Source organism: Pholcus phalangioides, unplaced genomic scaffold, assembly GCF_987345545.1.
Source record: "Pholcus phalangioides strain wild (caught in Gottingen) unplaced genomic scaffold, Ppha-v1.0 ptg000022l_1, whole genome shotgun sequence".
In the NCBI taxonomy this organism is placed as follows: Eukaryota; Metazoa; Arthropoda; class Arachnida; order Araneae; family Pholcidae; genus Pholcus; species Pholcus phalangioides.
In genome coordinates, this window is record NW_028301615.1 from 31,915,155 (window position 1) to 31,938,394 (window position 23,240).

General features: G+C 35.0%; 1 protein-coding gene across 10 annotated transcripts in view; it reads right to left on the bottom strand.

Annotated features, from left to right (window-relative positions):
- Positions 1-4,879: 4,879 nt before the first annotated feature.
- Positions 4,880-23,240, bottom strand: part of LOC149070203 (C-Jun-amino-terminal kinase-interacting protein 4-like) — a 46,244-nt gene continuing 27,883 nt past the window's right edge. For all 10 annotated transcript variants that reach the window (XM_089250120.1, XM_089250119.1, XM_089250118.1 and 7 more), the window contains 11 exons: positions 21,387-21,570; positions 19,623-19,814; positions 17,943-18,132; positions 17,653-17,733; positions 15,875-15,942; positions 14,806-14,954; positions 14,434-14,605; positions 13,120-13,233; positions 11,128-11,307; positions 8,839-9,006; positions 4,880-5,940 (listed from right to left, as the gene is read on the bottom strand). In XM_089250120.1, coding sequence (XP_089106246.1) covers positions 5,819-5,940; positions 8,839-9,006; positions 11,128-11,307; positions 13,120-13,233; positions 14,434-14,605; positions 14,806-14,954; positions 15,875-15,942; positions 17,653-17,733; positions 17,943-18,132; positions 19,623-19,814; positions 21,387-21,570 — 1,620 coding nt within the window. In that variant the 3' untranslated portion in view covers positions 4,880-5,818. The remainder of the gene's footprint in view (positions 5,941-8,838; positions 9,007-11,127; positions 11,308-13,119; positions 13,234-14,433; positions 14,606-14,805; positions 14,955-15,874; positions 15,943-17,652; positions 17,734-17,942; positions 18,133-19,622; positions 19,815-21,386; positions 21,571-23,240) is intronic.

A 23,240-nucleotide genomic window follows, 5' to 3' on the forward strand; every position in this document is an offset into this window, starting at 1 on the left:
ATCACCGATTTTTACATAGGACAAGTGGGCTACTTCTCGGGTCTCATAATTTTTCGGGCCTCCAAATTAAAACCAAAAATATTTGACCTCAGTGGAAGCCAGTAATTTATTTTGGAAGGGACAGTGCTGTGTTAACGCATGGGCCCACCAGGGCACGTCCCGGAGGGCCCCTTAAGTACAAAAGGAGATTCGTTATAAAGAGATATGGCTATGATTTTCAGTAGTTTGAGGGCGGGTATTTCTAGTTTGGTGAGAGAGCGGCAGAAAAATCACTTTGCTAGTGCGGGGCATATGGTGCACTAAGGACGGCCCTGCGGAAGGAAAGGGGGAGGGAGTGTAACCAAAGGATAGAACAACAAACTTTTGATTATGTTATCCCATCTCCATCGGCTATTTTCCTCGCATTTTGGGTAGGGGAAATCCCCTCTCTTCACTGTGGTCCAATTCTTGCTTTGGCTATCATTGGACCGTTTATATCAAAGTAGGGCTTTTAAAAACCACCACGCACTTTTACAGAAAAACATGTCAACCAATACTTTCTAAAAACGACAACGTTATCATCAGGGCTATTGCCCGAAATGCCTGGAGAATGTAAAAATTTTCGAGGCATGCATTTTTTCACACAACCACATGACCTATTCTTGCATAAAAAGTATTTATTCGCGAATGTGAATTTTTGTAGATTTGTCCACCCTTTTTATATATCTATCCACATATTCAGAAAATAAACCATAATCGGTGCTCTTAACTAGGGACGGTTCTTTGGCCGTGCAACCTGCGCTGCTGTATGGGGCCCCGGCCGGTTGCGGATCCAGGACGATGTGTCGGGAGAAGCGAATGGTGTAAGTTCGTTGGATCGTCCCGTATTTTACGGGACAGGAAAATGTTCCAATATTATTCGGTCCTTACCTATCGCCCTCCCCCCTCCCTAGATCCATTCCTGAGCAAAGGCAGACATCAGCTGCTGCGAATGGAGCAGATGCAGAAATATTCAGCTCCGAAATGAGTTGAGGTAGAAATATTCAGTTCCAAATGGAGCGGGGATATAGGCATCTTCAGCTGCGAATGGAGCGGAGGTACAGGCATCTTTAGCTGCGAATGGAGCGGAGGTACAGGCATCTTTAGCTGCGAATAAAGCCGAGGCAGAGATCTTCAGCGGCGAATGGAACGAAGGCAGGCATCTTAAGCTTCGAATGAAACGAAGCAGGCATCTTCAGCTGCTAATGAAGCCGAGACAAATATCTTTAACTGCGAATGAAGCCGTGGCAGAAATCTTCAGCCTCGAATGGAGTGAAGGCAGGTGGATCCAGGGCGATGTGTCGGAGAAGCGACTTCCTGTGTAGGTACATTGGATCATCTGTATTTCACGGGACAGACAAATTTCTCCCATATTATTCGGCTCTTGGGAGGGGCGATTGCCCCCCCGTTTGGATTCGCACTTGGGCACTGCTCTAAGAGGAGTGAAAATTCGAGTTGAAAAAGTGAGAAGCGCTTTGTAGGAAAAAAAAAAAAAAAACCACTTGGAGCAGGGGGCACTAAAAATAGGTTCCGCACAAGTACAGATATCTTCTCGAGTCACCGCTGTTCTTAACGCATATTGGTGCATCAGGCACCCCTCAACCCACCAGAAGCAGGACAGCTGTGTCAGATTTTTTTACCGGATATTCATTACTCTGTAATGAATTTATAAAAAAACCATGGATCCCATATCCTACAGCATGGCCCCTAGGCTGGAATCTCTGGTACGCCTCCAGGCTAAACTTGCCCCCTCCCCATAGTAAGTTAGTTTATAATGTGGGAAAACACACACACACAAAAAGATAATCATCGTCCCGTGTCTGCTCCCCTCTAGTTGCTGCCTTCGGGAGCAGGCGGGTTTTGTGACCCCTTCAATTTAGAATCACAATGTGTAATACTGTGCTGTATATTTGTATGAACTGGTAGAAATTTTATTTTCTACCAGTTCATTGGTTATGGGCAAAAATAACAGAAAGGCACCATTTATTTCATGGAAAAATAAGTTTACGAAAATGAACATTTAGAGTCTGAGAATGCTGCCGTGTATACAGAATTTATTTGCTGAACAGAAAAAAAATTCGCATGTTGTATAAGGTAGGTGTTATTTTGTCATTCCGCACAGATATCAAAATTCTGTGAGCAGTAAAACGGCAGGTCTGTGAAATTGAAGATCCTTGATACCAACTGCTTTACAATCATCAAAAATGGGTCTGCTCATTACGATTCTTATTATTTTAGTTTCTTTGACCTATAAATTCGCTATAGTGAATTTATAGTATTATAAAACCCGTAAAAAAAAAAAAATCTGTCCTGGAGGCCCGATTTTTAACGCCCCCCGCGAGTGAATTTATAGGGAAACCATGCTGGAAAGATTTCTCCAGCATGGTTTCGTGTGAACCGCTTAAATCCCCCTCTGGGAAGAGTGAGAACCATGTTCTGTTGTCTCGGGGCGCCTTGCGGAGGGGGGGGGGGACTAAAAAAAGTACAGCCTAGGGATCCAATATCTATTATGCAGGGCATCAGAGGCGCCGGAAGTGTCTTAGACTTTTGGGTGCTCGACTTAGTCTTTACTCTAGTGATTATGATTACTGAATTAATTCTGGGGGTGCTACAAAATACCTTTTTTTTTTTCAAATCGAGCCCAACGCAGGTCTATCGCCATAGGCAATTTACTACCTAGTGAGTTGTGCCGGAAGTGTAAGTGTGTGTACCTAACAGTTTGAGTGCGTATCTAGTGTTGTGTATGATTTTTCAGTGCTACCATCTATATCTCAGAAGTGAAGTGAGTGATGTGTAGTGACTGAATACTTGTACTGTTTGTAGGACTGTTGCTCTCTGTGGCGAGACTTTTTAACGGAGAGATCGGCTCGCATTTGGGCCGCGGGCCCCGCGCCACAATGAAAGGGCTAGATGATCTCGCTACTTAGATCCATGGCCCCCACATAAGGGAGGCTGACAGGGCCCAGGAGTCGGGGTGGCCCGTGGGATGATGTTTTTTGTTTTTTTTCTTTTCAGATATGTCCCATAGGAGAAAACAAAGGACATTTTAACATCAGTCGTATCAATTTGTATGAGTATCAGCGGAATTCTTGAAATAAATATTTTATTCTTTTCTATTGCAATTTTTTTTAACATTGCAATTATAAGAAACCGAAAAACGTAATGCATGTATAAGAAACCGAAAAAAAAAAACACGAACGAATAAAAGAACAATTTACAAGGCACCGCTGTCGGAATCCTTCTCCGAGGAAGGAAGAAAAGACATTGCGATTATCGTTCAACGAAGGAGGCTACTGACAACTGCAGTACTTCCTCTACACCAGCATTGGTGTGTGTGACCTCAGGGCTATAATATGACCTCTGCTGTTTCAATGCGTAGGCCATGTCTGAATGAAATAAAAATTTTCACGAACACAGTGAAATGCCTGTTGGTGCCCATAAAGCACATAGCCCCCCCCCCCCCTACAGTGAATCCATAGTGTGGAAAAACAAAAAATGATGAGAATGGTCCAGGGCTAGAGCTCCGTCAACCCCACCCTCGTAAGCGGACCATGATAAAGTGGCAGCTTTGCTGCACAAGCTTTTGTATAACAATACCCTCCCTCCAATCCGAAAAAATCAAGGGGTTTCTTTTTCTTGCTTCTGAAAAAAAAAGGATTTTTTTGCACCTGCAATAATTTTCTATATCCCATGTTTTTTATATTGTTTTGAATCAATGCCAACAGAATGTGTCATCATCAAAGTTGAGCATAATTTTTGATTGCAGCTCGCTCTATAAACTTCTGATAGATTTCTTGCTATGTTTTTTTTAAAGTTTGTACATCGCTGCTCTCCCTGTTTTGTATTAACACACACAGAGAGAGAGAGAGTTCTAATTAATTAATGACTTTAATAATTTCATTAGTTAATACTTTTAATTTATTAACAATTTTATTAAAATTTGAAATTTTCGCCTGCTATGCCATTTGTATGAACACAATGGAGCTTATTCCGCTTTGAATGCCCTTTTTTGCCAGTGCCCCACCAGTTTTAATTTCTTATAAAAAATGGCCTGGACCACATTGCCATATAGCAATTTACTACAGATCAAGTTAGGTAGGAAATGAAGGTGCCATCTAATTGGTGTTCGCTTCCATGGAAAGAATTTTTTACACATGTCCTACCTCACACACACACAGGATCAAATAGACATAAGCACATGTATCTATCTGCTAGAGTAGTGGTTCTAGAATAGTGGTCCCTAGAGCAGTTCCAGGAGTTCAGTGAGTTTGGGGGGGAGAGAGCTAGAGATGAGAGAAAACAACTAACTTATTGTTTTCACATTTTATACGCTGAAATATTATTCCATGAAAGGGAGTACAGGCCTTTATCGTAATGGCAAGCAAGGTCCATGGCCTTTTGTCTCATAGGCAAAAAAAGGTCTGTGGAACACAAAATGTACAGGAACCTCCTGTACTAACAAGCAAATACAATTTGTTGAAATACATTTCACTAGCAAACTTAAAAAAATATGAGAAAAACTCATTTATGTATGAGATGATAAAAAGTAAATTATTATGATAAAAGTAAGAGGAAAAAAGCTCATTCAACACAAGAGAGCTGGCAGAGAATGAGTTGAAGTGGACAAAGATTGTCATATTGTAAAAACCTAAAGCAAATTCACTTTTGATCTGCATTGCATAGGAATGCAGGCTAATTTTTATATGAGTACTAATACACCTTTATAAATGTCGAACCAATTAAAAACATATAATTATTTTAAATTGGAAATTTAGTTTCAAGACTTAAATCAATATCCAGGAATGAATTAAATTCATAATTTGTGGTCATCAAAAAACGTGAAACCAAATTTTACGAAAAGTGACATTTAAACTTTTTTATTTTCAATTCCCATTTTATACAAATTTCTCTTCTGCTCATTCATGCCACAAACATGCAGTGGCAATGAAATACGTAACAATAAGATTTAAAAAAATTATTTGCTTCGTAAACAAGGTTCGGAGTATAACGCACATGGAAGCATAAACTCAGAAAGAAAAGGAAAATAAAATCAACATAATTAAAATTTCATAAATTTTAACAAGCAACAACGTAAAAAACATCATTGTGCAATTTTTTTTTCCAATTTAAAAAAGAAAAAAACACACAAATACGCATATCACACACAAACATATGTATGGGGAAAACTTTCAAATAGTCTAACATTCATCATTTTGGCAGTCAGCATACATATTCCTCTCGATGCATTCATATACACGTATTAAATAAACCTATGTCATGGAATTGGAACCTTCAACACTCATCTGACTAGAGATGCCACAAGCAAAGTTTTTTAGCCGAAGACTGAATCGAACCACCACACTCTGATAATAAAGTGATAAATTATACTTAAAATCACTTAGGAAAAAAAAAATATGTCTGACAAATAGAATTTATCATCCTATAAATTAAAACATCTATACAAAATAAAGGGTCATATATAACTTAGAAACTCTTTTTATGTAAGGAGCTATACATATACATATGCTTAAAAAAAATAAATTTTGAAAATATTGCGAATTTACAATCTGCACATTGCACTAAAGAAAAAATCACACGATAACTGCTGCAATAAGTAAACGCCTCATAGTAACGAAAGTTGAATAACTCATGGCAACAGAAAGTATTGATCACTTTTGCTTTTCTTTTCGGGCTGAAAGACAGCATCAGTGTAGAATGGCACACAATTTGCGTAGATTTTGTGTGAGGTTTTAATATAATACGCCGACTGAATACAAAGTATTTTGAGGAAATATTTTTTTTACTCCGGCAAAGCTACCTGCCATACAATCAGGTGACTTTTGTCAAATTTAGAAGCAGCAGCTAGAGCCTTTTTGTCTTCCTCAGACATAGACGACAAGACATCGCTTTCATCTCCATCACCTACAACATATTAAAGGTTATAATAAAATTAACCACCGTATTATATATATTCAACTATTATTTATCATTTCAGTAAATTTTGAAATAAAATGAAATGCTGCTTTGGATTTTGGAAAGGTAGCGAATAACAGATGTTTTGGAAAAATTTGCATTTTACACTTAATTACAGCGCTTGATGTCAGGAAAACCAAGGTAAGGCTTAGGCAGGTGAAAAAAGAATGGAACGAGCAGAGACACACACTAGGCTACGAAAATACATGTGTATTGTACACACCTTATAGAAAAAAAATTACAAACATTATAGAGGGCTTCAAAGTTATTCTTTACATCAGTATAAAATAGAAACATGAGCTCTATTTTGATGATTCTCGTATAACCCTCACTTCCTCAGTAGCTACAGAAATTACTCTAATGAACTTATTAAAGAAAAGAATTCAATGCTTAGAGGAAGGGTGGCCAACCTTTTTCCAAGCTTTGCTGCAATCAAGATAGTTTTTGATGCGTCTGTCACTGTCACAAATTTTAACATGCAAACCATACACCCCGCTTTCACAAGACAAGCATTCTCTCCGGTCCTATAAAATATTGTTTGGCTGTCATATATTTTTTTTAAAGCATTCAGTTTGTCACTCCATTGAGTTTTACATTGTTTTTGTTTTCCAGTTATAACTTTAATTATTATAATGCAGATTGCGTACATACGTATATCATTAGAAGTTCATCTTGCCTACACCATGTTGAGCATAGATACCAGAACCTGAGGACTCTGGGTGCTTGGCCTCCCCCTTCCCAATAAACTTTGTAAGAGGACTTAGTTTCCAACAATACATGGATATACAATGTAATTCACATTATGCAGTGTATGTCTCCCATGCGGATGATCCAGAACCTCGTACACCTGGGACGATGTCCAGCAACTATGCCCAAAGATCAAAAACCGTACAGACACGCCTTGAATATAGAAAGTCATCACTTAATTATTATTTTAAGAGTGCCTATCATACTAAATAATAAGATGGACAGCCTACAAGATTATTATTCATAAGAAAAGAATTATTTGAAAATTAGAGAGAATTTCTTTAATTTTTGAAAAGCGTTCGCATACCACAGGTTAGCTGTCCCTGACTAAGAGTGCAATACATTATAATTTTAATTTTGCCCATGCGAGAATGATCACACCTGATGTACTACATCAAAAATTTGACCTCCTCTGATGATTCATTAACACCACTAAGGGCTCCTTAAAACCCCAGGCTGACTTATCCGCCATCTGAATGAAATGATCTCAGCATTATTGCTATAGGCTATCAATATTCCATATAGCGTGCTTTTTCTTATCATTAGCCATAGCTTTGAACAAAAAACTGGCGCTTCTGCTCTAACATGAAGGAGGATAAAAGTATATCCCAAACACCATAACATCACTAATATATACGCCTATGTACAAGACTCAACAAAAATAGCTAAGTAATAATTTTGGGCAGAAGAAAAAAAGGACTTGTAACCAGAGTTAAAAAATATTAGATATTTTTATATACAGGGGGTCCCGTAAGTGCTAATGCAGCGTTTATCTCATCAACTCTATCAAGGTATGATTCCAATTTAGAAAATGCTTGAAAGACATTAAAAAATTATCCTGTACCAGTTTTGAGAGTGAAAATATGGTGTACCACAAAATAAAAAAAAAAATCTAAATTTTTATACGGTACTCCTATCCTCCAACTTCCAATTAGAAAGTTGTTGCCCTGTATCTCCTGAGGCAAACAGAAAAAATGCCATATTTGTAAATGCAATATTTGCTAAGACATTTGAATTCAAAAATTGGAGAAAAGATATGAAAGAACAGCAAAAATTAACTGAACACTTTCCCTCTAATTTACAACTGTCCTTTCACAACTTTTCTCTGATTTTTGAATTCGAATATCTCAGCTACTGCACTTGGAAATAACTTTCTAATAGGAAATTAGAGAAGGGGGGGGGGGAACCGCATAAAAATTTAGGTTTTGAACTACTTTTGAGCATGTTTTAAAATGAAACTATACCCCTACGACAGACGGTCGATGAGATAAAGGCCACATTAGCACTTATGGGACACCCTGTATAATATCAATTGCTGCTTTAAAAATATTATTCATATCACGCTTCTATCTACTGAATGGATGTAAACAAATACAGAAATAGATTCAGAAATAAAGGAAATATTTGCACTTTCTTTGAGCTATTTAATATCACCCCCCCCTCCCTTTTGCCAGAAACATGAATGTGCAAATTTCTAGAAATTAGAAAACGACTTTTGAATGTTTAATCTACCCATGTTACCCTATGTTCTAAAATATTTCGTAAAATATGTTTCGACAGAAGGTACACATTTGTGTTTTACGAAAAACTTAGATAGCCAAATAAGTGATCGAACCAGCTGATAATCCCAAAAGTGAAAATTTGCACATTCATGTCTCTGGTATAAAAGGGGAATGATATGCTGAACATGCTTGTCATATTCTGGAATTTAACTTGGATCTTGTCTCTTTTCATAATCAGAAATTTTAGAAATCATCACTAGTTTTCATTGTATCAACTTGTGTTTCCTCACGTCGAAAAATTTCATCAAAATATTTTTAAATACAGTCGCTTATTTGAAATGTTTTGTAAAAAAACATAATTTAAGATATTTAACTTAACTTATTTTAGTCAAATAAAAATCAAGTTTATAATTTCACTTTTAATAAAAATTTTAATTCAATTTTGATCAAATTGATTGAGTCAATAACTAAACTAAAATTCTTAACTGCAATTAACAACTGATCAATTAGCCAATTCAATTTATTGGACCAGCCCTGTTTTAAACCATCAAATAAATGTTTTTAATTTCTAGGAGTAAAGAATTATCTGATTACTCACCCACTCTGAAGTCAATGTAACCTTCACCGCCAGATAGTATGAGCATAGACTTATTTTTGCCATCACTGTCAGCCCTTGGAGCACTATGTTGACCTTTTGGAGGCTCGCTTGTTTCAGCATTTTCTTCTATATCAAAAGCAGTTTTTGTACCTGGGCTTATAGGATTTCCTGTGTATATAAATACATATATTTTAATAAATTTGAATACTTGAAATACTTTTTATATTTCAACCATTTTTCAGTTAGAAAAAATCATAACAAATCAGAAAATTATGAAATTACTGTTCGATTTGGAACTTATAGAATGCTTATAGAAATCCTAATGCATTAAGTGACACAACACATTAGGTTTTTTTAATTGCAAAATACATTTTTTCTCTTTTAAAATAATTGTTCAAGACTTCCAATCCTTTATACTCACTTTCTAATTGAAAGAAAACAAGGATCAATAATACAAGATTTGTTAAAGATTTATTGAAAGAAACAGGTGATTAATCAAGGAAGCATGAAAGTATTTTCAGCAAAATACAACAAAGAGGCAATAAATAGTACAAAATGAAGCAGAGTATATAAACTGAAAATCTTATAACACTTTACTTGATGAAATTTAAGGAAGTATCAATTAATTAAACTTTTGAAACTTTTATTCATCAAAATGGAAGATAACAAAACATGATTCTAATAAAGTGTAATCTTGATATAACAATATTTCAGTTGGGGCAGGGGGGGGGGGGGGGGGGGAAAGAAGCATTGTTGTAGAGCAAGTGTTTCTGCAGTGTGCAGACCAGAAGTGGTCTATGGCAGTGGTACTCAACCTTTAGAAGCCTGCAGCCCAGTTTTATTTTTTTAAGTGGAAGGCCTTTCAAACACATGAATAAGGGGAAATTGAATGGGGAGAAAGGAAATGGCCAGTCACTAGCAGCCCAGTATGAATTATGTCAGGGCCTGGCAGTTGAGGAACACTGGTCTATGGAGATGGGATATACGGACAGCAAACAGACCTGAAAATCCAATTCTAATTGATAAAAGTTTTCAAAATTGTATGCCACAGATATTATATTCATATGGTTCAAATAGAAGGGCACGCATAGTAAGTAGGTGGTCCATCAAATGGTTTCAGATAGTTTACTGGTCCTTGGGTTCAGGAAGATTGCCAAAAGGTGTTGTAGAGGGTTTATCATCACATTGAGACACATTAATATCACCACCGCGTATCACCAGATTCATACTGATATTGACATCTCTTCGAATCAACATTTTTGGTAACGCACTTGCGAGAACTTACTGATAGCAAAAAATTATAATTAATTAGTTAATAAATAAAATTCAGTTAGGTGTTTTATACTGTAAATATGTTTATTGCACTACACTCTCATTGACAGCCCAACATTAACCCAATGTGATGTCATTTAAATACCCTTAGAATTGACAGAGCAATCAGATTTAAATCTCCTAGCAGTATGGTTTGGGGACACATATATACATACGGAGGTATGACGCCCAGAGGATGTCATGATTTATATGCCAAAAAATTGCATGATGACCTCAGGGCATCAAATGATTCCAATAGGTTAATTAACACTTTTGAGGTTGAAGAAGTTGATGCATGTGTTTGAAAGATATATTGAGGGCGATTTTGAGCAAGGCATAAAATAATGTCATCCCTTTCTGGCAAAGTAAATGAACATTTCAACAAGTGAAATAGATGCTCTCACACACACAAAATATTTAGTAATTTTGGGTTATCTAAAATTTTGATTGTTTAAATAGGTTTCTGTTCTATATTATTTGAATAGTTTGGATGAACTTATATTCTATTGCATTAACAAAAAGTTTTCCCTGTAGATCCCCTCATAATTTTTAAAAAAAGTAAAACTATATCAGTACAGAGGGAAAAAGTTTTTCTGGATATTATACAGAGGTGTGAACTTGGAAAAAAAGTCTACTAGTCTCTGCCAGGAGCTGAACCCAGCTCTTTTGCAATCTGGGCAAGCGCACTATACATATATATTGCAGGAGACATGACCATTCCTTCCTTATTTACATTCAATATTAGTGTAACATCAGTAGATGTGACACACTGAAGTAGAGGCACAGTAGCTTCTGTTAACTATTTGGGAGCCATTTGCTGAAGTTGAATTTTTTTTCTCAGTTCACACCTTTGTATAATATCCAGAAAAAATCTTACCTTCATACAATTGAGATGAGAGAGAAAAAAAAGTCAATCTTGCTATTTCAGTATACTTCAACAGATTAAATAAACTAATGAAGAAAATTTGTGCCACTCACCGGGAACTGCAACAAAGAACTTCACAGCATCCCTATGTCCATGAAATGACAATTGAGCCTGTGCCATAGAACAATAAGGTATGAAACTTGCAGTGCTAACGTTATCTTTGCTGTCACTGTAGACACGCACAATTCCCCCAGGTGCCTTATTAGATGCTTCTCCAAAAGGCTTTTTGGTATCTAAGAATAAAAATGGGTTAAATAATAATGACTTTAATACATCCAAAAAGAATGAAATTCAAAAATATTGAATACAAAAATGGAGAACAATAAATTTTAAATTTTTATACCATAAATAAATAAAACAATATGTAGGAATTATAATCTAAAAAATCAAATTATGAAAAAATTTGATATTGTTTGGGAAAATAAATCTGTATATACACCAGATGCAGTCAAATCCAGCTATGGCAAACCAGATTTGTGAAACAAACATCCAAATGCAGGGCCGTCTTAAGAGCATCATGGATCCCCATGATTTTTCTGAGGCATACTTGGCCAATTCTTGAACATTTCAACTAGTCTTCATTTTTGTGAGGTCCATGTGTTAAGACGGCACTGTCAAACAACAAATTAACATTTCAGTGCTGTCTTCCATGTTAATCTGTTATTAGGTCAAGGGCCTCCTCACATGGGGGATACTCAAATCAAGCTCGAGTAGCCTCAACCCGAGATGCGAGTTGTCTTGAACGAGTCGAGTTGCCTTTCTTCCACACATGGAACTACTAAAAAAGAAAAATCTCAAAGCCCGGGAAACAGTAAAAACAACGTGTTTAGGTTCACCTCTTTATCTCCCTGTACTTTATGAACCGAGATAGAAAAAAAATCAAATTTCTCATGATTCTAGCAGTGATGATATTATGAAAAAATGTATAAATAATTATCATGAACTATTATCTCTGCTACAAAAGGATAAATAGAAGAAAATTATGGGTACATACATACATTAAAAGTAACATTCTTCGTACACTATTTGTTATATAGCCCAACAGAGTCAGATTTCTTGCATTCTATGGAATTAGAGAAGAGACTTGCCTGGATTATAATTGATCATCTGATTACCTGTGAGCCCTAATGAGCAACCGCTAATAATCTTTGAGGTAAGTCTGTTAATTCACTGATAGTAACTATCCATTATTTGGAGGGAATGGTAAATCTATAAGATGAAGAAGCTTTATTTTGATAAACTGACTTTCTAAGCTGACTATGTTTCTACTATACAGAGAAAAATATAACTGTTTATCTTTGAGGGGTACATGGTTTTCCCAAGTACGTACTCCCAAACCCACTTGTGTGCATGACCTATTATATTATGACATTATCTACCTAGCGAAAGGTAGATAATGGGGGTTGCATTAGGGAATATTTCATGGAATATACTCAACCTCAACTGATGAAAATATGAGAAATATTTCTGAGCTGCGTTACTTTTGCTACATTTGAGTAGCACGCAATGTTGCCAGTGACTCTGTCACGTAAGATATTTCGTCTGCAACACGCTAATATCCTTGTGTGTGCGGAGCTCCATAGAAATATACAGTGTGTATATGTTGAATCGTCTGATACAGAGTCTCCTATCAGTCATAAGACTTCAGTATCCTCGTGTGAGAAGGCCCGCCCTAATACAGCAAACCACATTTTTGGTCTCTTAAAGTTCATTATAACTGGATTTGAATGTCATAAAAATACCAATCAAAAGATCACTAATGAAAAGTATGTGGAAGTACAGCAGGAATCTTATAATGAACTCAAATTTAGCAAGTCTGGAAATAAGAAATTAATATATTACTTGATGCAATGTTGTTTGCATTGAAATTCTATTCTTTTAGCAAGCAAGCTTTTTTGTATCTCAGATTTAATGAGGGAAATAAAACTTTCTAAGCATTTCTTCCAAACTTTTCAAGCGTTATTAAATCAAACTATTTAGCCATAAAAATGCATTTCATAATCTAGAATTTTTTTGAAAAGAAAGTAACAAGTTAAATTACATACTTTCAGCCAGTGGAACAGAAATTATGACGCCATTGCCAGTACCCATCCATAATCTCTTGCAAGATATGAGAAGAGCTGTGATTCTAATGAAAGAGAAGCCCAACTTTCCAGTTCCTGCATGGTATTTGAAGAAAATATTAAATTATTAGATTGAGGATTAGAATACAAAAAAAAAGAAGTATATATTCAATTATCAAGTTGCGGCAACAAATGTTTTTTCTCACTATTTTCAGTTATTTTATGGTAAAGCTAGGAGCTACAGTCTTCTTCTACCAATCAAAAGAAATAATTTTTTTCTTATATATAAAATGTATCACTTAAAAATTTGATTCTAAAAGGGCCCCCCCCCCCCACAGGCAGAAATCAAGTAAAAGGGTAGCCATGGCAGGTGATTGAAGGGGCCACAGAGACTACAAAATCACTGACGTAAGTCAAGGTATCACTGTATTTATAAGACTTTTAAGATAAAATGTGCATGTCTCCAACTTCAATTTATTAAGTAAAAAATCTAATTTAAAATATAATTATTTAAAAATCTAAAAGAGGAATTAAAAAAAAAAAACTGCGAAACACTGACTTGACCGTTTATCTCTACCACATTATGAAAAATAAGGAAAAGATAATAAACAAAAATAAAATTTTGATGCTCCTTATAACAAACCCTATTGCTCCGGGGACAAAAAAAAATGGACGTTATATTGAAAGGAAAAACATAGGATAGTCATTATGTGGAAACACTTATGACTTTTCCTATGAGTCATTATAATTCAATGGTCACTCCAATGTGGGGTCATTACAAAGAGCATTGACTGTATAATGATAGTGATAAATAATTATCATGTAAAATATTTGATAGGTCATTTTAACCCTAATTAAAGACAAAAAAAGTTTTGAAAAAAAATAACTAGCACATGGTGAAACAGCTAACTGAATTTATTCATCAAGTAATTAATTATAACTTTTTGCTCTGCATAAACATTCATATGCACATTTTATTGAATACCATGAAGAAATTCCAACAACTGCATGAACGTGACAGCATCAGATAGTAATGCTACCTCTCGATATATATATAGTGATAATCCCTCTACAAAAAATTTTTTTTGTTGGTCCGCAGAGTATCATTATGTCAAAGTTTCCCTGTAATTAGTTTTCTGAATTATACTGAAAATCAGCACAACGTGCAATTTCATCATAGCCACATGACTGGTTAATGGTCCTATGGAGCTTCATAAGGGCTCATTATGTTATAGTTCTGGGCCTATAACAATATACTCCACACACATTCATATATATAAAAGGTATAGGACTCACCTAACATTTTACTAACGTAAGGTTCAATATCAACATCTTGCAAGTGTTTATGTGTGTGAGCATGGTATAATCTTAGAGTACTGTCCAATCTGATGGTGATCCACACACCATCTCCAGCCCATGCCATCTGTCTCACCTGACTTTCTTTTCTTGGATGGGCATCAAAACTATCCTGTAAAGAAAAGATGTTTAAACTAGAAAATGAAACAAAGTTTCAGCAAAAGAAAAAAACAATAATTACTGGACTTCACAGAACCCGTAGAAGAATGTCTAACTTAACCATTAAAAAATTTATTTCAATTGATCACAATGCTTTCTGGATCATATTTGAACAATGCAGTCACAACAGGGATAAAAAAAAAATAGTCTCACCACAACTGCAAGAGATTGTGAGTTGATGACACGGATACTATTTCGATAACCACACCAAATATTGTTATTCACAAGTGTCATGCATCGAATAGAGTGGTGAGGACGCCCCAGATCTATAAGATGGTAATTTGTCAAGTCCCACTGTTCATCTGTCAGAAAATAAAAACATTTAATAGCTATGCTGAACAAAATGAAGATTTCAGTATAAAATGAACTTAATAAAAGACAGTTTTAATAATTAAAAAGTAATTCACTGGCAATGAAAAATGCAGGGTGGTCTTGGACACATTAAAATTTTTTTTTTTTTTAAATCAACGGAAATTTCCAACTATTTTTTTTAATTTACCATTAAAAAACCCTAAAAAACTCCAGCCCATGTAGTGCAAAACCACATCTTTTTATGTCATCTGGTTGGTTTTTTTTATTAATTTTTAAAATGTGTCCAGGACTTGTTGGCATCCACCTTGTACATTTTTTTTCACGAAAAAAGTAGACGACTTTCTTGGAGGGGGGGGGGGGGGGGCAAAGACTCTTTTTAAATACCAAAGATAAAATTATAACCATGTAATTCTAAACAGTCTCAGCCCTACAGAGTCAAGCTTTTAAATGGACTTTTCATAAGTTGATGACTTGATATCAATTAAAACTTGGCAAGCTGAGCCAACGTAAGCTCTAATTTGGTTGCCCACACAGGTAATTAACTTGGTGAAATAAATCTCTCTTTTAGCCCTTTAACTGCACAAAAAAAAAAAAAAAAACCCATCAATTACATACTTCTTTTTAATTTTAGGGGAAAAATAGTTAAAAACAGGTTTATTGACAAAATCACTATCCCAAAGCGGAATTGCAAGACATAACTCTATAAAAATTAATTTAATAATTTTTAATTTAGTTTGTTTCAGATTCCGTTTCAAACGGAAACTCTTACATCACACAATGGCTCACAGAGGATATCAAAAGTATAGAAACTCAAGAATAATCATCATAAATTGAAATTCCTAGTAAAAATTAATTTATTGATCTGAACGATATCCACAGAGAGAGAAATGGTATATGAAACTTTCTTTACCAGAAGCTCTGTGAAACACAGCAACAGATCCATCTGCAAGTCCAACAAACACTCTCCCTCTAACATGCCTAAAAGTTAGAAATTTCAATCTGTCAATAATGTGTATGCTTTCAACTAAAATTATTGTTTTATTTCCTACTACGCATTCCTATAAATTTATAAAACACGCTTTTTAACAAGGAAGCAAGAACTTGTTATTTTAAACTTTTTAGCAGCTTCATATGGAGAAAGTGGGGATTAGTTGTTGAAAGGGTAAGAGTAATAAAAGTAATATATTTATTCTAAAGTTCTGAACTAGGTTCTTAAAGTAATAAATTTCTGAACCTGGAATTTTTAAGGATAATTTTTCTAGAAAGACAATCTTTCTAGGGGGGAGGAAAAGCTTAGCTCCTTAAAACATTTTAGCATGGCATCTGATTTTTTTCCTCAATTTATAAAGCATTACTTGAAATACAGAAAATAAGTATGCTCGTGTGAGTAATGAACAGGGCTTCTGTGGAAGAATTAGGCGTTCACAAGAAATATATCTGAGCTTGTACAGCAGAAAGAGCTTGAAAAAACAAATATATTATTTTTACTTTAAATTAAGTTATTCATAATTAATATTTGATTTAATTTCCATTTTTACAGCTTTTCATATGCAGCTAGACTCATCTATTTAATCCAATTATGGTGCGCGTTGCCTCTGCCTGTTCTGGCCTTTGTATTTGTATCTACAAATGCTTCCAAACCATATATTATCCCCCTTAATAATTTTTTTTCCACCTAGTCACTTAATATCTACCAAATTCTATTTATATTGAAATTTTAAATAACTGTTAAACACATGTCAAAATGGTAATATTCATATCGTAACATTTTTACTTCGATGGTACTACTATACACAGTAATACAGTTGATGCTCAAAATAACCCCCCACCCTTTGTCCCGTCAAAAATAGATGTTATATTGGGAGTCATTATTTCGAAAGGAAGGAAAGAAAACACAGATAGTCATTATATGAAAACATTTGAGACTTATATTGCTGGTCATTGTAATGAAATGCTCACTATAACGAGTGTCAACTGTATAAACCCATTCAAGAATGAGGTGGACAGGAGTTGGTAACTGTGTATCATGCATTTTTGTAGTGTGTGTGTGTGTGCTGTATTTGTTTGATCATTGATCATTTTTGTTGCACCATGGTCATTTCCTGCACACAAGGGCTAATTATACAGGGACCTACAATTTATTGCCAATTCCGAAAGGTAACCTTTTTTCAATACTCACATAGAGGTTGATGCACTAACCCCTCAGTGTGGGACTCCTGCAGCAGCAATCTTTTTTCCTGTGGTCATGTTCATGTTTCTGTTGTACTGCTGTGTCAGAAAACTGTCTAACAAGGACAAACCGGGCATCGAACTTGTGATACCTCTAAATATCCTTTGGCACTTTAGGCAAGCATCTTATCCACCTGGGTTACTGCATTGCCCTGCTGTATTTGTCTTGATTATTGTGAAAATATACATTAATCATTGTTCTGTTTAATTTAATTTGTTATTGTTTACAATGAAGTCCCCAGTTTCATTTACCTGCTAAGCTGCAACATTAGCTATATCAACAAAATCATGAAAAGATTTATCTTTTTTCAAAAGTTATATTGTTCAGAAAAAAATTATGCTAAAAATTAATTTTCATTATTCCTCCAATAACATTTATAAAAAATGTAAGTGTTAAGACCTAATATAAAGTGTAATCTTTTATTTATGAATTAAAGAGATAAATAAAAATATATTTACGTTATGCAGAGCACCGAATCAGTCAGTTTCACTGAGTGGATGCATTTGTACCACTGAGCCACAGACGAATGAACATAGATGCTGGAAAATATTTTTCATCTTGTGTACACTTAAGTGAATACATACACTTGCAAATACACACACACACTGTAAAATACTGAACTTTCACTTTGAAATTAAAAAAAAAACCAGCAGGATGCATTTGAAAAAAAAAAAACAATCACCTTATTCTAGTCATTCTTTACAAACAACTATTCTAATTATCCAGCTGTAAAAAGTATTGGACTCACTTGCCAGCCTGGGATCCTAACCACATTGTTGGTAAGACACTAGACATTCCTTCTTCAACTGATACATGGAACTGACTGCGACCACCTGATACGTCATCTGTTGCAGAGGAAACTGAATCCAAAGAACTCTGCCGTGATTCTTTTACATCCACGGGTGTACTCTCCTTTGGAGATGCTGTCGGTGTGACATCTTTATTATAAAAAAAATCAAGAGCCTCTGTTAGAATATATTTGTTTCTTATTACAAAGATGTTAAACCCAGGCTGTATATATAATAGTAGAGAATTATTAATATAATGATAATCATAATCAATATAATTATTATATAAAGAATCAATGCAAAAAGATTTTATTTCAGGGTCTAGTATTTTATTCAGGGTATTTTATTTTCTAGGTCAGCATTTTGCTGACAAGGGGGGGGGGGGAAAGGGGGTCAAAAATGGCCAAAAATTTGCTTACGTAATACTTGAACGGCCCCCAACGTGGGTGTTAACACCCCCTTGGGGTGCGGTAGAAGCTATGGGTATAGCATAGGATTCTATGGGTAAGATTACATTGGGGGGGGGGGCGCTGGGATAAAAAGGTTGGGAAACTATGGTTTATATGTTAATATTTTTTCTCTTCAAAATTTTACACATTCATTTACGATACTCAAATAATCACAGCATGAGTATGCACTTGTCAAATAACATTTATATTATTTAAGGGGTTCTTCCTTTTTGATCAAGTGAAAGTGATTGTCTACACTGGACCCAATAAAAATTTTTCAAACTAGAAAGATATCTATCACGCAGACTACTATGGACATATAATAGGACCATAAAAATTTTGATAGTTCCATGAAAAACCTCTAATACACAGGTGTTCAATTTGAAGATTATTGTATCACAAATTTTTTAACATGTATATGGTATATATATACATGTACCACTCATATACATATTTACATGTATATGAGTGGTGCAATAAATAATCTTGCCATACATTTAAGATACTGTTAAACATCATTTTCCTGAAATCAATATGCAAAAAGATAAAAATGAAGAAGAAATTTCTATGTAAAATATCAAAAATCCTTATGTCTGATTAAGGCAATATAGATGACAAATCTAAAATTTTAAATTTATGAATGTTGTTCAGTAGAAAGTTTCTTGTTAGAAATATATGTACACAGGGTGATTCAGAAAAGATGAAAAACTTTAAGAGATGATAGCACACACCAATACAAACAACTGTCATCAAAGAATGCATGGTCTAACATGAAATGCAAACACGCTAGCATGGTTTGAAACGCGGCCACTCTGCAAACATTAAAACGACATTCCTGTTGAAATTTATAAGGAGAAAAAGAACACCATGCATGCAAATGTAACCTGGGAAAGAAGAAACTGTGTGTAAATCTGCGTCACAGTGAATAACAGGCACAGATGCCAGTCCTGTGAAATTATTCCAGCTCCAGCGTGCAACCATTGGCCGTTTCAAACTGCGCTAGTGCGTTTCATGTTAGACCATGCATTTTTTGATGACAATTATTTGTACTGGTGTGTACTATCACCTCTTAAAATTTTTCCCATCTTTTCTGAATCACCCTCTATTGAGATTGAACATAACAAGCAAAGATGACACTTTTAAAAAAATATTTTATTAAAAAACTTGAAAAAAACGGCTATTGCAACATACCATCAGTTTCTGATCGGGATAACTCCAAAGGACTTGAGGCTAACTGAGCTCCAGTGACTAACTGCACACTCCCAATCTTGGACACACTTTCAATATCAGTGGTTTCACTTACAATGTCAGCAGTGTTTGTGGCACTTGAAGTACCAAGCTTCATGAATGATTCATCAACTGGGAAATCGGTCTGCCTTGCACCTGTGAGCAGGAAAAAAGAAATTTAATACAGTACTATTTTTTCCACAAAGTTTGAATTGCAACTGATGTAAAATCATATGGAATACAATCATGGTTATTTTCATTATTATCAGTTATTTCATTTTCAGTTATTTATCAGTTATCCATATTTGCTAATAATAGAAATAGAATATTGTTAGATGTTAAAACTTGATTTTGATGATAAAATGTTTTATCTTAACTCAATTTAAACAGATGTTTACAAGCCTGATTCATGCCACAATAAAAAAAAAAGTGTTCTGAATAGTAAATAACACTATGAAGAGATATAAGGGAAAAGATGGTGTACAATTGAGAAGCTTGTGATCAGCAACAAAAGAGAGCAGTAAATTCCACTTATTTTTATTTCTTATATGCAGTAGGATCAATTTATAACAAGCTCACATTTAGTGAGAGTCTGAATGTAAAAGGGAATTCAATGTATGTTTTTTCCATATAAGGTTAATTGTAATGAAATTATGCCCTTTTTAATGAGCAAGTTTTGCTCTGTATCAAAATTTTACAAAAAAATGAAAAAAGTGGGGGAAGAGGAGTTTTTAAAAACAAGTACAGAAAATGAAAAGTAAATGCAAGGAAATCCCACGAATGTTTGAGAATTTCTTTTATTATTCTTATAGGAAAAAATTCAATAGACCAGGGGTGAATTTTCATGAAATGGTCTAAAAAAAAGACCTATCAGACAAAAATTCTTGTTGTCAATTGAGCAGAAACACTTGGAACTTCTTCCAGAAAGGAAAGGTGCACACAGGAAATATAAATGAAAAAACTGATCAATCGGAATTAATCTTCAAAAGGACCTCTGTATCCTGGAATAGAGTACTGAGGGCACGAATGTTCGTAGGATGTTTTTAGTAAATTTATAATTTGGGGGGGGGGGGGGAAGAGATCCCCAGAAATCTGATCTTAGGCTGAATGCTAGAGATCTGTCAACCTCCCTAATGGTGGTTGATCAGAATTGACTAAGAATTTTGGGAAATGACTGTTATTGTGAATGTAAGTTATTTCAGATATTAAATATATAACTGTATGTATTGTTTTCAATAAAAGTATTATGTTTTCAACAGTTTATAGATGATCTTACATAATTACACACAAAATTATTCAACAGCCGTAAGATGGTTAATCATCAATATAATATTGTGCATACCTGCTACAAATATTTTGTTTCTTAAATAAGATTATTTTTTTTGCTTTGAAAACAGATTTATCAAGTGACTGGAATGTAAAATGAACATTTTAATTGGTATGAGCTCCTTGCTAAATATGGGTCCTACAGAATAAACTAAGATTCCATTTCTGGACATATTTTTTTAAATGACATACTATACATCCTTTGCTAAGAATTCACCAGGAGTTGCATATATTATCTCATTACTTATAGTGCGAACAATTTGGTGGAGAGAGTTCTTTAGTTTTCATCACAAAACAGGGTCAAGTAAAATATTTCTGCACAATAAACTGCTGCTCTAAGAGAAAAGCACATTAGAGGAAGAATAGTGCACACACACACGGGCATATGAACATTCAATTTACCTGGTACACTTGTGATGCATAAAAGATGGGAGCTGCAAACATTGAATGTGCTCAAAATTTCAGCAGGATTGTTTGCATCTATAACAACAACATTGCTGCTAGAATGAGCACTGGTACATAGCCATACTATAGAAGAATGACTCTGATCCACTCTTTCATGCTCGGATCGCAATCTCTCAGTATCCTGTACATAAAGAAAGTACAAATGAAAAATGAAGTACATGTGGCAGTATTTGTCAAATATTATGATAGCTTTCAGTCTGGCTAGCATAAAATAGTGTGTTTACACATAACATTGTTTAAGGAATGAAGGCTTTTGAACAAGAACAAATGCTGTATTTTTTGGAATTAGCACCATGTGGAAAGTTAGAAAACACATTAAAAAGTACTTGCTAGCTTAATGTAAGTGCAGTGTCACATTTTCAGGGTTAAATTTAACTTTCATGAAAGTGCAGTTTCCTCATGTTCAACAAGCAAATGTGTTACAGAATACTTGCTAGTTGGGCTAATTCACAACAGCTCTAATGCAATAATTACTTTGTAGTTGAATAATAATGTCCATGGACAATATCTTAGAGATGGCATTTTTCAGGACAAAAATTAACATAGGCAATACTAGAATGTATGTACCTCAAACCTCCAAAATTATGTTTTTAAACTTGTAGCCTCTGCAGTGGGTAGGCCAAGGAATATGGCACTTAGCCCATGAGCTGATTAGAAGTAGCAATGACGAATGTCTGTTGGACTGAATCAAACCACACAGTGCAGCGATTAGATCAATTGACGATCGAATCAGCAGATGTGCCAACTTTTGAAATCCGGAGATTCTCCCGAGGGGGTTACCCCCCACCCCTCCTCGACACTCATAGACTCGATCAAAAAAAAAATCATAAATTTTTTTTTTTAAATAAATTAAGAAAAAGTTACATTCTCCCCCCTCCCCAAGGCACGTTCTGCATTGCCCCTGAGAAGAATATAATTCTATGCCAGTCTTTCCATGCAGAATAGAGAAATCACATCTACATACTGTTAATAAAGTATGTGTTTCCTTTCGTGGATGCTATCAGTGATTGATAATCTTGGGTATATGAATTCTTGAAAGCTTTATATTTAGCTGTGTATAGCTTAAAATTTTATATTTTCTTTCTGAAGATGTTTAATCGGAAGAAACGATTTAAAAAATTCAAATTACAAAGCTGCGGACGAAAAAACGTTTTTACTGCGCGGCTGTTAATGGAATACAATAACGATTATACAGGAATTTCGGCAACGAAGGTCATGCCCCTGATAAATGATTGCCGATAAATGCTACGAAAACAAAGTTGCGTCTTTACCAGTTGCTTAAATGTGGTCACAAAGACTTTTTTTTAACGGCTGCTCGATGAAAATGACTACGGCTGTCATCTACGGGTGTTTTCCCTAATGACGACGGTAATTATTGATGCCACGACAACGTGAAATCTAATTTTCTGTCAAAATCCGGAGAAATTTTAACAAATCCGGAGAGCGGGAGGAAGGATGATAAATCCGGAGTCTCCCGCCTAAATCGGGAGAGTTGGCAGGTCTGGAATCAGTTTTACAATCAGTGAAAAGTGTCAATGAAAATCCCTGAAGAGAAGCAGATCAAATTTTACCAAAAACTATTCTCACTAATGAGATTTATAATTGTGATTTATTTTACTCAATCATTATTTTTCGATCATAAATTTTATACTTGTTCATTGGCGATGTGCATAATGGCACTTGTTCATCTATATATAACTTGTTCAAGCTCAATAAATGGTTAGGTTCCCCGCAGGCACCACAGTCCCTAGGGACAATGTTCTTACATCACTGAGAGTGACAGAGCCTAGG